The sequence below is a fragment of the Zootermopsis nevadensis genome, unplaced genomic scaffold, assembly GCF_977971745.1.
Source record: "Zootermopsis nevadensis isolate Lab colony 2312 unplaced genomic scaffold, Znev_1.0 Znev_ptg000027l, whole genome shotgun sequence".
Lineage (NCBI taxonomy): Eukaryota > Metazoa > Arthropoda > Insecta > Blattodea > Termopsidae > Zootermopsis > Zootermopsis nevadensis.
Window position 1 is genome coordinate 2702825 of NW_028259159.1, and position 15363 is coordinate 2718187.

The 15363-nt window shown below is 38.9% G+C and overlaps 1 protein-coding gene and 1 long non-coding RNA gene across 2 annotated transcripts in view; one reads left to right on the forward strand and one right to left on the reverse strand.

The window, feature by feature from the left end:
* The window catches only part of LOC147872457 (uncharacterized), a 213432-nt gene extending 206754 nt beyond the window's left edge, over window positions 1-6678 (forward strand). Inside the window, exon 5 of the long non-coding RNA XR_015537217.1 lies at window positions 5471-6678. This is a non-coding gene — a long non-coding RNA (uncharacterized LOC147872457). The remainder of the gene's footprint in view (window positions 1-5470) is intronic.
* The window catches only part of Lim1 (LIM homeobox 1), a 66586-nt gene that overhangs the window by 33138 nt on the left and 18085 nt on the right, over window positions 1-15363 (reverse strand). Inside the window, exon 3 of the mRNA XM_087356314.1 lies at window positions 1227-1432. Coding sequence (XP_087212440.1) covers window positions 1227-1432 — 206 coding nt within the window. The remainder of the gene's footprint in view (window positions 1-1226; window positions 1433-15363) is intronic.

The window sequence follows — 15363 nt, forward strand, 5'->3', positions numbered from 1 at the left end:
GTTAACTTATTTTATTTTACCACAAAATCGGATACATTTACGAATAATACTACTAACAAGAAGTTCAGGGCAAATCCCATAAAGCCTACTTTCCTACAACACCGCTGTCCCTTTGTTTGCTAATGTTATATTTAGATAGTGCACCCTTATAATGTAGCAACAGGCCTATAATGCATTATAGTTCATGAGTTTTCGTATTGACCTCGTGTGCAGATGGTCTAATTTATAGCTTACAGTTGTAAATAAGTTGCAGAACCGGAATCAACCGGTTGTATATTGGGCATATTTTATACAAGTTTGAGTAGGGTAGTGCTTTGCTAATCACCCGATACTTCACAGGCTTGCCTCTCCGTACTAACGCATTCATCTCTCATTCACCTCTTCTTATATCCGAATTTCATTTTCGCTTTTTTGCGGGCAGTAACGCGATTTTGCTAACCACCCTCCCTACTACGCTTCAACCCTCTTGGTATTTTCTCCATCCCTCTCCTGTCATCCCTTCACAAAACACCAAAATTAAATAATCTGCCGCATACGAAACTTTTCTGGCCTTGTGTCCGGCGAATTTAGAAGTGTCAACAGTTACCAGGCTCATGTATGAGGCAGTCTGCCCTGGCTATTAAAAACGCGGGGATTCAAAAAGTAGCAGAATACTTAGGGCGCATAAGTTTAATTCTTTGCAACACAAATTTCATCTAAATAATATATAAAAATTAAGTTCCTACCGTAAAGAAAACAAAACACTTCTCCATTACGAAGATCATGCTGTTGATGCTGTGAAGGAAAACAATCACTTTTTATCCTGAGAATAATACGAACCTGTAAATACATTCTTTGGGAAAATGACGTAGACTGGGTGTTATAAATCGGGTACAAATTATTCCAGGAGATGAAGTCATAAACATCTTTAGATCGTACTGGAGATGTGGCCATAAAAATAATTCAAGCGCCCTCTGGAGATTAGTTCCAAACAGTTGCAGGACGTACGGGAGACGCAGTCTTAAACACTTCTGTATCCTACTCATTATGCAGTCCTGAACTGACTTAAAGGTACTATTGGGAGACATAGACACAATCCTAAACAGTTTTAGGTCTTACGCAAGATGTAGTTCTGTAATGGGTTACAGGTCTTGCAAGAGAGATCCTGAATCGAGTTCTAGAACAAGTGAAGGCAAGTTTGCCTGCAGTACAGTTGGCTAATAAAGTAAAAGTGTTTTGTCCATTACCTTGATGCGTCTTGCCGGAGATGTAGTCCTCCTTGCAGATGAATTTGTTGTCATCCAGCACATAGAGTTCTTCGCCCGTGCTCAGCTGCTTGCGACACACCATGCACGTGAAGCAGTTGAGGTGAAACACCTTCTCCCGAGCCTTGCGCACCAGGTCGCTCGGCGAGATACCCTGAGAACAACCTCCACACTTGGTGCCGTACCTCCTGCAAGTAAACAACAACCAAGGCGTTTCAGAACCACAAATAATTGCAAGCACGAGCAAAAATAATACTCGAAGCTCTTCAGAACCACAATGGAACTACCAGAGTACCAAAACCATTTTTTCGTTGTCGAACAAGTGGACTTAAGCGGTTCTGAATCTGATAATCTGAGGTGTCTAATTTGGACAGCAATGACGAAGTTCTGGATCTCGTGGAAGAAGAGTGTGGCCTACTGCGTAGAAGGGAAGGGGCTTCTTAGTGATTGGTACCAACGATGTCTCTGAGTCCAACTTCCCGCTGAATCGCATAACTCAGTCTCGCACTATTTCACATTTGTGACCGCAACAAGTTGTCTCCAGCGTGACTCGCAATCAGAAGTACCTTGTTCGATCTAAGCGTCAACATCTCGGGGGGGGGGGGGGGAAATAATAATCTGTGCTTTCAAAATATTTCTTACGCATGTCACCAACTATAGCATTTTCGCGACGGGCTGGTGGTTTTTGCACATCTTCATTTGTTTAATTATGATCGATAAAATTTTATAACATGGTTATGAATTTCAAGGTCTTTTTTAGTGGCCCGTCACCGAAAAAAGTTAGCAACACCTGGTAGGCCTTATAAACTGGACGTCGGTACTGCAGGTATCCTTTTAGGCCTACTCAATCAAGATTTTGAATGTGGTAACAGCCACCACGAAGAACGTGTTCATACAGCCAGTTGCACAGTAGTCCACTTTGCGGGGCAGGTATAATATCGACGCTGCTTCCCGACGCTGCGGTAGAGACGACGACATAGATATATATCATCATCCCTCTTCTCTCCGCCACCTCCCTCCCCTCAGCAAAACTTCCAATTCACTTTGGAATGTCTTCATCCGGCTCTGGAAACTGCAACAGTATCTTCCATGCGGGGAACAGTGACGTATGTAGCCTACATTTAATGCAAGAACGTGGGCACTAAAATTTTCAGAGGATCCGTGCAAATGAGTTGTATTCAGACTGAACGTATTTGATCCTGCTTTCATACAGAATGGTGCAAAATAAAAACCCTGCTGGAAAGTGCGGGAGTATTCTAGGCCATTTTCATGATCTCTTAGCAGCAATTCTTGCACCAGCTGAATATTGTACGGAAAAAGGGAAGTCCCGTAAGTTCATAATAATCTCCCAAGCCTCTATTTTATTTCTAAAGAAATTATAAAATGAAAAAATTAGTTATTTGAAATTAGGTGATTAATTATGTGCCACTTTGTACTAAATTAGCACAGCGCGTGGCAGTGAGTGTAAGACTGATGGGAAAGAATTTTCGATGTTTTTACTGATCCAAAAGCTAAGTCGGGGTTTGCAGAAACTACGTAGCCACGGCTGCTGTCCCCGTCCCGCGGTCACAATAAAATGCCAGCAACAACAATACCCTTTAAACTATTTATTATTACTACTATCATCATCATTATCATCACAATTCTATTCCTGAAAGCCGACCACTTCATATGTTTATCGACTGGAAAAGTATAAAGTTTTAATTACCTCGTTTTATACTTTTTACCAAAAATGTTCAAACACACACAAATAAAATCTGATTTCTATGTATATATTGTGACAGGAAATTATTTCTCCGTAAAAATGGTGATGGAAAATTATCTGTAATTTATTTTGTGTGCTTCATCTCCGCAGCTATTGACCACACTTTGGAGACTGCCCTGAAAGTAATTAAGTGAACATTACTTTGGCCCTGATCATGTATTATAACCCTCTTAACATGAAGTTCAAATCTACTTTCAGTTTCAAGCCAAGAACATTCTCATCCCATAAAAATCAATAGTCGGTGAAACACATAGCTTCTGAAACATTTAATATTTATCGAAATACAATATATATTTATTTATTTATTTATTTATGCTCGTTTTACTTGTAATGCGATTTACTTGTAACAACAGAGTTGTATTTCTGAAGTATGAAAAATTACAAAGAAGTAATTTGCAAAATGCGTGTCTACGTTTCCTCTCTTGTATTGTCATTCCTTGGCGTCAACATGGGAACAGATCGCCATCAACTGTCAGCAAACTGCAGACTAAGCGGTCACGGTCTATTTAAATACACCGACCAAGAATTTGCATGCTGTAATGATCAACGAAGAAAGTTTCGAAGTTCGGAGAATTCGGGACCACACCGAGAGAAGAACTACGAATAGTTCGATGTGTTTAAATGCAGGGGAAAAATACTTCTTCAGGTATCATGTATTAGGCATATGGCCTGTTTCTATTCAGAATTAATTCTAAATCCCACATCATTTAAATAACTTTAACTTCGTGGACAGAAGATAGATTCAACGTAACTACACTAACTACAAGCCGTACACAAATGCGAATGTATGTTCATTCCCTGAACTGGAATTGAACCGACGAACCCAGAGACCGAGCGGTGCGATATCGTAAGCGTGCCCTTGTATGTAGCCACTGACCGGGAAGAGCAGACTTAATTCATTTTTTCACTAAAGTTATAAGATTATTTTACCGTTTCACTGCAAGTAAATCTAAAGGTTATTTTTACCAGAAAACTCATCTAGATATCTTATCTGTCTGTAGACCATCTTGGCTACTCTACAGCCGGGAGCTGTAACTTGCGTCACCTCGTTATAGCACCCGCCCTGCTCATTTAAATAGCCTGTATGAAATAAATGATGGGAAACTTTATCTTACAGTCAGGAATCATTCCACTTATAAATTGATGATAAATTCACTTCTTCTTCAGAGGAGAGAAGAAACCCACGACGGCGACACTAGCAGATGTATCAGCTGGACTGGGACAAGCGCAATTTTAAACCTAGCGACATCTTTTCCCACACGGCATCGCAACAACTCAAGCCTTTATACTTTCTCTGACCTGAAGGAATGGAAATCGGAGATCTACATGATTCCACGTCGATGTTTGGGTGTGAACCTTGGTCTCTCAGGTTACGGGAGGAACATACTGAGGCTGTCTGAGAACAGGCTGTTATATAATTTATATTTATTGTTTTGTGGAACATCAAGAACCGTGGTTCTTGACCTGTGTCCCCCCCCCCCCCCACACTAGGGGACGCATGAGGTTTCTAGAGAGGGGAGACACACGGATCATTTTTTACCACATTCGATTTTGTGAAATCTTAAGAATTGTATTTGGAAGTCTTCATCGCCATTACTCTGAACTTTAAAATGCGATTCTCTTTATTTTTATTTGATGTCAGCGTGAATACTTCATATTTTATAAGCTGCTTCGTCGGAAAGGCTGGGTGGATCGCTTTGAGGCGCGTTTGCAAGGCACACTATTTCCTCGACTTCAAGGGATACTGGTCAGGCCTCAGAGAATGCAATCGAGGCATTGATCCGCATGTCAGGTTAGTCCAATTTGCAAACCCGTCACATTGAACCTGACAGCGATAAGGGTCTTATTTTCATTTCAAAATTGATTCCAATCTTTCAACAGGCCCTATATATTTTAGAATGGTCGTTTTTCTTTGAGCTCAATTCCATGTAGGGGGGCACGCCCCCATTCGAGTACCATGGTCCAGTACCATTATTAGTACAAGACAATTTTTCAGTATATCGTTCTGTGATGGCCCTATGTGAGTAAGGACGAACACTGGGGCATAGTGTGATATAGGAACCCATCTTAAAATGCGCACATGTTGCTGGCTACTGATGGGAAGACCTGATTGGCTGACCGCAATCAGTCCCCACTGAATGCTGAAACTGGCGTCAAACTTAAACATAAGGGAGGAGGAAAATGTGGTCCATCGCTATGTTAAATTACTGTTAACCCTATGACGCCGGAAAGTCGTCTAAATTTTATTGAAAAGTTTAGTTTTTGACTCAACGAAAACACAACACTTCTCGATTACAAAGGTGAATCTTTTCGAAAAAGAGAAGACTGCTTGCTTCTGTTGGGAATCGAACTCCGGATCTCCAGTCCTTAGACTACGCCAACTGAGATAAACTGTCATAGTTACATGTACAATTTATAAAGGCGCTGTATACCATTTCATGATTTCTGTTTTCTATTTTAGGTCTGTACGTGCTCATCCTTCTTCATTCGGTGAGTGAAATGTCCTCTTCTTTTCTCATCTTCACTCATTTCTTTTTCAGGTTAAAAATATTTGTAATTTTGTAAACATAGGTTTATTTGTTTTTGTTTATTTGTTAAGTTGTGTTACAGCAAAATATAACCTGCCCAAAACTTAGAGAACTGATCAAACCCGAGGCATTGCAAGGGCATAGGTTAAATAGTTTCACTGCTGCCGCTCTATTTGAAGTGTGTCACAAATACCTTGTAAGTAGGTTCAGAAAATTATGACACGGAAACTTTACTTGAAATATCTCCACAGAAACTTCCTAAATGTTGCAACTTTGAGGAAACTTCCGTGTTTATAGGTTGTTTAAAGACACATCAAAACTTGAAACCGTCATTAAACACGTGCTTCATCTTACACAGGTCAGCAACTCTTTACAGAGATGTGCGAAAACAGTTCATATAAATGCAGATAATATCTGTACAGCACAAAACTTCAGTGTTTTATATTTACCCAAATATAAGGCATACGACTTGCTGTTAAAAGTGGAATTGTAAGGACGTCAATAGATTCTATGTGACGGATCTTTAGACGTAAATAAGTAAAACAAAAACAAAAATGTTCTAAGAGAAACGCCTCTAAAATGCTACAAAATTATGATCATTTTGTCCACCATGTTGGTCTAAAAATCGAACTGTAAGTAAATGCCAATTAAGGAGGACAAGCTGCAAAAATGCAATACTTGAGAGGAAAAATTTGTTGTTAATTATTATTCTGACTCATTAAAGATACTGTGTGCTGCATATCGCACACACGCGCATAAGACAGACTGTCGCGCTATGAAAATGACTCGGCGGGAATGTCCTTCGTATAAAATATCCAGAAATTTTCTCGTAAACCGAGAATAAACTGAGACGTAGCGTGTCGAACGGTTGCACGATGACAGTGAGCTACCTGTCGGAAATAGATCACAGGGATTCATCTACCAACAAGGAATCTTATTCGCTCCAATCACAGTGGCGGCCATGTTGATCACGCAAGCCCGACTGGTGCTCTGCATGTTGCATGACACTCAGGCGAAGCAGCACTCCGACTGTGAATCCTAGTTTACTTTGTACAGCGGTTGGGGTTGGGGTTAGGTTTGTTGACAAAATTGGGGAAAGTCAGAAATGCTACAAAATTTTAGATGTAAAATCTCATAAAGCCGGTAGAGAAGTATTTGTAAAACTGTTCTCGTGAACTTTATCTGTCGTCTAAATTAAGAAAGTAATAAAAGTACGTTTCGGAAAGGGCATTCTGCTTCCGTCTGCACTTAGAAAAGCGAGGAGGACAGAAGCCCTGTCTGTTTGACCCCTGGTTGAGCTAGCCTGAGACCAAACTTGAGGCTGCCTGAACAAAACCAGGGGAATGTGATAATAAGAAACCTATATGTCATTATAAAATACAGAAATCTGGCTACAAATTAGCCGCTACAATGAAGATGTACTCACATAGATTTTCTGAAACTTTTGTTTCCATTTAATTTGAGCATAAAGTTTGATAATAAGCTGATAGAGTTTGCCATGATGTCGCCAGGCAGTAGCCACAGTAGGATCTTCCTCTGCTGTTTTATTACACTCGGTAATTGTTAGAACTCAGAGGATGTAGTAGCTCCTGATGAAGCCGATTGCAAAAGAACAAGTAAAAAGGAGCAATAGTCTGGAGAGACAAGAGAGACTGAGGAAAAAAGAAATGTTAAAAAATATGTATAAATAAAAATAAATAAAAAAGAAACCACCATGACAAGCAGCGAACAACAACCACAGAGTGGGTACAGACGATCTTCATGTTGCTTTCCTGCAGTAGCGGTCTAAGTAACGTTGCAAGCTTCGATTAAGTTGTAGCAAATGTATTTTTAATGTGACCGTATTTGCTAACTGTGGAACACGGAGGAATGGAATATTGTTTTACGAGATCCTGAGGTCAATTATATTATTAGAGTGATCTTGTGGTTGTCTCACAGGCCTGCGTGTTAAACCCTGTCCCAAAATATCAATCGCTAGAGCTTCGCCTATTTGAAAGCTGCAATAAGAATAAACTGATTGCCATAAATCTGTATCTTTGTTAATTAAACGCACCTTATACCGTGGTTTGGTAGTTAGACGTGTTAGAACTGTTTGTTCCTTTTCGGAAGGGCACAAGTTCAAACCCTGGCCGAACAACTGGTATGTTGAAGTTATTCCTGGATTATTGTATTTAATGGATTGGGGAGGATGTGGTACGAAGCAGTCGTGGTCTAGTGTAAGACACTGTCCAAGTATTTTCATGGAAACTGAAGGAAACCACGACGAGGTCTCCAATAGCTTGTGGATCATGTCGGGTATTATGAAAAACAATTTATTTATAAAAATATTGGTGTCCGTACAACTCAGTTGCCAGGCACACACATACACGCACAGCTTTCTAATAGGTAGCGAAGTGATAATTTTGTTCCTTGTTCTCTGTCTTATTAAAAAGATAACGCCGTTTCATGTTAATGCATAGGCTTAATGTTTGTGTATCTTCCTGATAATTCTTCATGCAATATCCGGAACAAGAACATTCGGTATAAGGGCAAACCTGCTGGGGTCCCATTCCGACGCCATTTAACATACTTTCTACTGTTCAAACATGGCGGTCGTACTTAGCCTGCTTTTGATAGAGTAATGTGGGTAATTTTTTGTCACTAAAATATGTTTTCTGGCAATAAATCGGTGCCAGTGAAATTAAGCACTTCACATTTAGTATGATAGAATATTATGTCAAGTTATGTATAAAAATGTTATATGAAACTGTTTGATGGTTAGTACAGAGCATTGATGATTTTTTGGAATTAGCCGTTCAAGCCCTCACATTTCTAAACTAATCCTTTCAAGAGTATCAACATGGTATTTTTACTAACTGTAAAGTTAAACATCTGTAACATTTAACACAGCATCTGGCTAATAAGAATATATGTTGTAAGAAGTTCTTCGGGTTATAAAATGCAAGTAGGCATACATTACGTGTTCCCCTCAGTCTAAATATTGCTGGGCGCCGCGTAACTCTCTCTGCATATAGGTTCTTAAGACCTGTGCAGGTCAATGATTTCTCGTATGATATAGGCCTACTGCGAAAATAAAACTAATAACTCACAGTAACGGCTATTTTATAACAAGTAATGAATGCAAAACAGCGGTTTATTTTAAAACGATTATCTCAGTCTGTGTTAACCTTCGAAGAAGTAATGAGCAATGCAACTATAAAGAAATCGTTTCTGTTGCACATGTGTATACTGAAGGTCATTCCTGAAGAAATGAAAAATAACTGTTCCATCCTAGCAAAAGGATGAGACCGGCTGCCAACGAACGATTTATACGTGAGGCCTTCATGTGTATGTGACGAGGTGATATTCTCGAAAACACAGATTTTACGTGTTAAACGGGCATAAGGAGAAGTGATTAAGGATTAGAATGGTGCTTGTTAATCCTACATAATCCTGGTATAGATTAGAATTACACGGAGCTCGCGATTTTTTTTTTTTTGCTTATTTTGACATTCATGCCAGATATGAGAGAGTATGTGTAATACATTTTTTGCTGTCTGCTTAATAAGTTGTTTAAATAAACATTTATAACATGGTTAGAAAAATATAGTTTTAAATAAATAAATAAATTATGTGAACTGACCAACAGATAGAACATTTCTAACGGGACGCTCAAGGCTGTATGTAGGGCTCATGGATTTTGAGAAGTACGTAGTATCTTTGCGTGCGCAGGTGAGCAGGTAATTGCTATTTTTAAAACAGATCTGCAGGTCGTTGGTGTTTGTTTCCTGTCACATACTTTCCATTGCATCACACGCAATCATTTTGGTCGCTCGACAGACCTACGAAGCTGATGAAGCGTCGTTTCAGCTATGAAACAGCTTAAGGCAACGTGTGCCACTGAGATCATGAGGCGTTGGATAAGAGGTGCAGGAAGAAGAGGTTGTGTCATACTTTGAAGTGTTTGGTGTCTGCTGGAGAAACTGCGGAGAACAGAGAACAGTCAGAATTTGGGATGCTTACTTGTACCGATAAGTCGATTCAATGTGATATCAAGAGAAATTCCACGTCGATGGTGATTTAGCATATCGATATGTTGCTAAATTCCTGCTAACAAAAATTGTGAAGTCCGTTGCAGGCAAATCGGAAAAAAAAAATTATACTGGTAGAAGAAGAGAGAGAAATAAATATATATTTATTTAACGACAGTTTTAATATATAATTCTTAAATCTGTGTCTATTCCTCCAGACGATTTTCCATAACATTTCTTTAGGGGCATATAAACAGAGTATGGCAACCGCGAGAAATACTTTATTTGGGTAGACCAAAATTACATAGGCTGTCACAGCAACCCGACCTGTCGTAAACACTGCACCAATATCAGATCCACTGGCTGTGATATTAAAATCTACAAGTGTAATCAACTGGAACCTGGCAGGCCTACTGAATTCCACCACCCAATCGGCTACTGTTTTCAATATTTGGATGTTTTTACCATGTATACAAACTTGGAAGGAATCCTTAGAAGACAGAACAAGCCGCCTCAAAGCCTGACCCCCCCCCCCCCAAAAAAAAAAAAAGACGACAAAATTCAGAAAATCGTCGAACTCCAGCGTGTCGTGCGTGATTCAAAACAGACTACAACCGCAAGGCCACATGATCAGCATAAATATAAAGCTCAATTAAATAAATACATAGAAGAAAAAATAAATAAATGTGTAAGAATAAGTATGACGAGTGAAATGCAGAATCATGTTTTTACCGAAACAGTAGCAGCAACGTTCGGTTGCACCATGCAGCCTACTTAAAATTGCATTACGTCAGTAATAAAAAGACATAGCCACTTGATAAAACTTATGTCGTTGTTGCCCATTACACTTGTGGTATCGGGAGCTGGGGCGGACTAGTTCTCAGAAAAGTCATTCCAAAATGACCACAACGACCCACATACACACACCATCGTGTGCCTGTATAGTCTGCAGGCTCTCAACTGCGAGCCACAATCAAATAAGCCAAGCTTCACTCCAGCGGACCTTGAAAGAAGCGCAGAAGACAGACCCCCTACGCAGCGCGGAGTTCTGATTAGGACAGCAAAAAGGCTACGATTAGTGACGTACAAAACATCTTTACGGTCAATATATTCGGCCACTGGTACTCGATACATGTCGGTTATAACCGATATTAGGCATTCAGTTGCCGACCGAAGGGATGAAGACACCTTCGACAACCAAAATGACGATCGCAGGGACCAAGGTTTTGTCATTCGTAAGAACAAGTCTTCAAGACCTAACCCTACAAAGTTCATCCTGTTGAGGAAGAAAACGTTCCTTATTGAAATAAGAAAGTATTAGTATTAAGCTTATATAGCAACATATTATTCCTCAGATTTACTAATTGTCTTAATAAGTAGAAAAAAAGGCCTTGATTATGACTATCATAAATGTACTAGTACAAATGGAAACGGTATTTTAAAATTAAAACTGATAGTATTTATATTATTTACAGGAGCAATTAAAATACGTTATGGGCCGATATATTGACTGTTGAATGGTGATATACAATACTGGTTTATTTTGTGCATCTGTAGCTGCTGTAAGCCAGAGATTATAATATTCTTTCAGAAATTCCAAGATGAAAACTCCAAAATATAGAAGAGTACGTATTTTTCGATTACGTAAATCTTAATGGAAACGTTGGCGTTTTTAATTGCTAATGTCTAACTTGTTAATTAAATATCTCAGTGCACAAAATGTAAGCTATGATACTGCAGATATAATTTTTCACACGGCATAGAATAAAACGTTTTTATTTTCTCCTAAACTATACACAATATTAAAATAATTTTAATAAAAAAGTAGATAACATCGCAGTTATCAAAAACAACTTCCTTCTACGATAGACATTTATTTTCTTAGAAAAATGTTAATTTTTGAGGTTCGTGTAAGTAGTATATTAGATTTACAAGCTTCACAATTCACATCCCGAAGAGCTAAATGAAGCCTGTACGCAGTTTCACGAAATGAAACATGTGACATTAAGAATCTTGATACGGATACGGAATTTTAACACATGTAGCTCCAGCCATAAAAGACTTTCATCACATACTATTAATGCATAATGCATAAAGCACCAGCATTTATTTTTTTCGTTTATGGTGTGAGATACAAATGTGATCTGCGATGCTCATTACAACGTGACATCACACTCAAAGGCTTAGAGGCCTACCTGTGTTTTAAGTAACTTATGAGTAATTTAATCGATATTTCAATCAGGTGAGAAGTTATTCTGTTTGGAGTCGAAATCAAGGTGTAGCGTGTCTCATCAGATCCACTCTTTTGATACACATTTAACGGCTTCTCTCTTTATTGTATATTCACTCATATACACCCTTGATACGAAGTGTACATGGCGTTCCTTGTCACGTTTCACACGCGCTCTCTTAATTCATAACACGTGTTTCATCCTGTGACATCGCATGCAGCAGGAGCAAATTCCAAATCTTTGTCACATCGAATTATGAAAATCGCAGTGCACGAGGGTGTAATGTTGAGTACGTCTGGGGTATACAGCTGAATGCGGTGTGCGCTGAGGCGAAGCGGGCTGCAGAACCAAGAAGATATTTCCCTCAGTTTGGTCCAGCTCTGACTTCCATGGCACGTTTCTCAAATTTAAAGACAGCAGTAAAAAAAAAAAAATATATGAAACGGAAGGTTTTTGAGGGCGTGGAGGGAGTGGGGAAGGGTGAAAAGCGTGTAAAAAAGACAACCATAGCCGCAGTATTTCGTAAAGAATTTTCGAGGCGGCTGGGCCTACAGACAGACAAGCTACCGAGTGGAATGTGAAGGCGATATCTAGTATTTCCTTTACAAATGAAATGTCTTTAATTTTTTTTAGTTTTACTTCCTTTTGAGTTACGTGCATTTCGATTCGGCCTATGCAAACGCGGCTATTAGACTATACCTGTGTACAGCCGAGCATAAGACTAGTACTTACAAATACAACATAATATTCACGATTTTAAGGCTGCGCGTAATGTTGTTACTAAGTAAATTACACGCAATATGAAGGCCAGTAAAGAAAAGTCCATTATTTCCAGGTTTGATAGTTGGTCAATGCATACAGACTAATTTAACATTAAGTAATTAAATATTTAAACCACTCAGCGTGTCTCTAAATAAGACGTAGTTATTTAACGTTACGTTTAACTTTTACCTTAATAAGTGATACATCCATAAGGGGAAGTGTTTAAAATTGGACGGCGAAAGTAAAATTTAGCAGGTTTGATTGAAAATGGGCATTATTTTCTAATGGTTCACACCACAAGGAATCTCATATTTCTCAAGAGCAGTTGATAATTATTTTCAAGCAGATTCTGGTAGCGTGATCCTCCGAGATATTGTTACCATCTGCAAGAGTACGCCGAGTCATAATGCAGAAGAACGTAATCCTAACTTTCCCAGCAGTGAAGATATCAGTACTTCGAGCACAAAAGAAAATCCGAAAGAACCAAATTAAAGACAACCAATTTCGTTCCACCCTAGGATTTATTCTTATCTGCATATTCGCAATTTCAAGTTCTTAAGTATTCCTATATAAATTTATTGATAGAATATTTTATGTTTCGGAAGATCGTCATAAAGTGACGTTTGAGGTTTTTATAGCGGTAACATTTTATATCGTAGTCTCCTCGGGTTCGATAGCATTCAGAAGGAGGCAGCGTAATCCCCCGAACTGTTAGTAACTGCCTTGTCCTAACTTGGAAGACCACGTCTAAATCATCAGAAAATATTTAAAAAACCTGTCACAAATGTTTTCGCGAATGCTTACGTGTAGACCTACCATCTACGAAAACTGGGAATATTTTTAAAAATTTTCACACTCGTCACTATATGGCGTTTCAGTCTAAATAAAAAAAACATAAGTAGAACAGCTTTCTTAATACGTCCAGTTCTCGTTGTCGGGACAATGGAGGAAAAAGGGCTGTGTCACTGGCCAGAAAATGTAAGTCGGACAAATTAGTATTCGGTGGAAATAACAAATAAATGAACAAAAAGTATATACAGAGATAAAGAACTTAAAATATTATACTTGTTTCTTTTACAGTAAACCTGAGATAATTGGAAGATAAACCATGTTTGCTGATTTTGTGGGCTGTTCAAACAGACCGCAAGCATTCAGTAGACCCGGAAATAGGCCACAAGAGACACCTTCCCAATCCTTAACCGCTTACCATTTGCAAATTGTCTCTCACTTTATTCGACACCGTACCTTTGGTGTTCGATAAGAATAATTTAAGTCAAAAGCAATCTGTACTTACTTAAGCCTTTCTTACCGAGAAACAAATATTCACATTCTGGGGTTTAAAGAGCGTCGTGAAATAATCTAACGATCGTGTAACAAAAGGGGATGACATGACAGAGTAAAATATAAAATTCATATGATCAAAATGGCTTATACGCAAGAAGTAAGTAAAAATTCTAGTGTGATGTTCATATCATTAGGCGTTCATTACTTGCAATTAAAATGTAGCGCTAGGCCTTACGTGAAGGCATTCTTAAGGGCGGCGTGTTTAACGGGTTCTGTTTCCGCGAAGTCCTGAGTTCTACTGCAAGCGAAGGACTAGATCTTGTTATTTGGTATTGCTTGCTGGATTTGGGGCTGAGTTTTCAAGAAGTCCGTATAAAATATAAATTCACATTAATGTTGACATTATCGGTTTCCCGTGAAAACGCTGAGATGGTAAACCAGTGAGGTGTAAAAGCAAAGTCAGTATTGAGTAACTACATGTACAAAAAGGATATCGTTCTCAAGGAACAAAGACGACACTTTCGATTGTGGTTTGTTTCCAGAAGTACGACACAAAGGTCGAGCCGGCTGATTTTTATATCATTTGTTGCTTCACACTTCTGTACTGAATTTTTTATTCGTACTATTTTATGTTCAAATACACATTTCGTCACATTACTTGCATAAAGTGGATAAAATGAGGTGGTACAGACAGCTTCCAAATGTGATAGGTAAGTCTGCCTGCGAATGTATGGAATAAGCAGTCGCGTACAGCTGACAAGAGGTGGTCGAACAGTTCTTCACACTGTAAAAACTAGCACGCATGGCCTTTGACTTGGGCGTGCTGTCGGAAACACGGAAATTAATCTTCGGGTTCCATAAAAGGTGAGGAATTTTTTGAATGCCCGAGCCACTATTGCCATTTCAAGAAGGACTCTGCTGTGTAGAGTTAGTGCCTAAAATGAACGCACAATGCGGATGTCGTGCGTCCGTCCTTCCACATGTTTCTTCTAGGAAGCTACTTAACTGGATGTCGATAATATTTGATGTTAGGGATTTGCTCTGATAACTGTCCAGCGAATTTGTGTTTGGTTAGAATTAATAAATCGTTTCTTCTTCACACAAAGATCAAATTAAATGTTATCGATTTTCTCTTTACTGACGAAACATTTTACAGATTTTATTGGTCATGTCTTTCAAGTGATCTGTTTACCAACGTATTAGCTATCTATCACGATAAAGCTCCAGTATAGATGCATATAATTTACAATTTATACAATTTTATAATTTACCATCCCTTTGTAAGTTTTGCCTAGTTCCTTGTGCACTGGATTACTCAAGGCTTTTTATACATGTGGAAGTCTCATACTTGTACTGAACCTAGCGGGGAATCGCCGGTCAAGTTACCGGGAAGCCGAACAAGACAAGCCGCCAGAATCTTTAAGATATCTCCCTACAAGAACTTGGCTACGGTTGCGATAGATACCTTCAACAGCAAACAATGCATACTAAATATGAGCATCCAAGTGGCTCGATGCTTGCGCGATTCACTTCAGAATG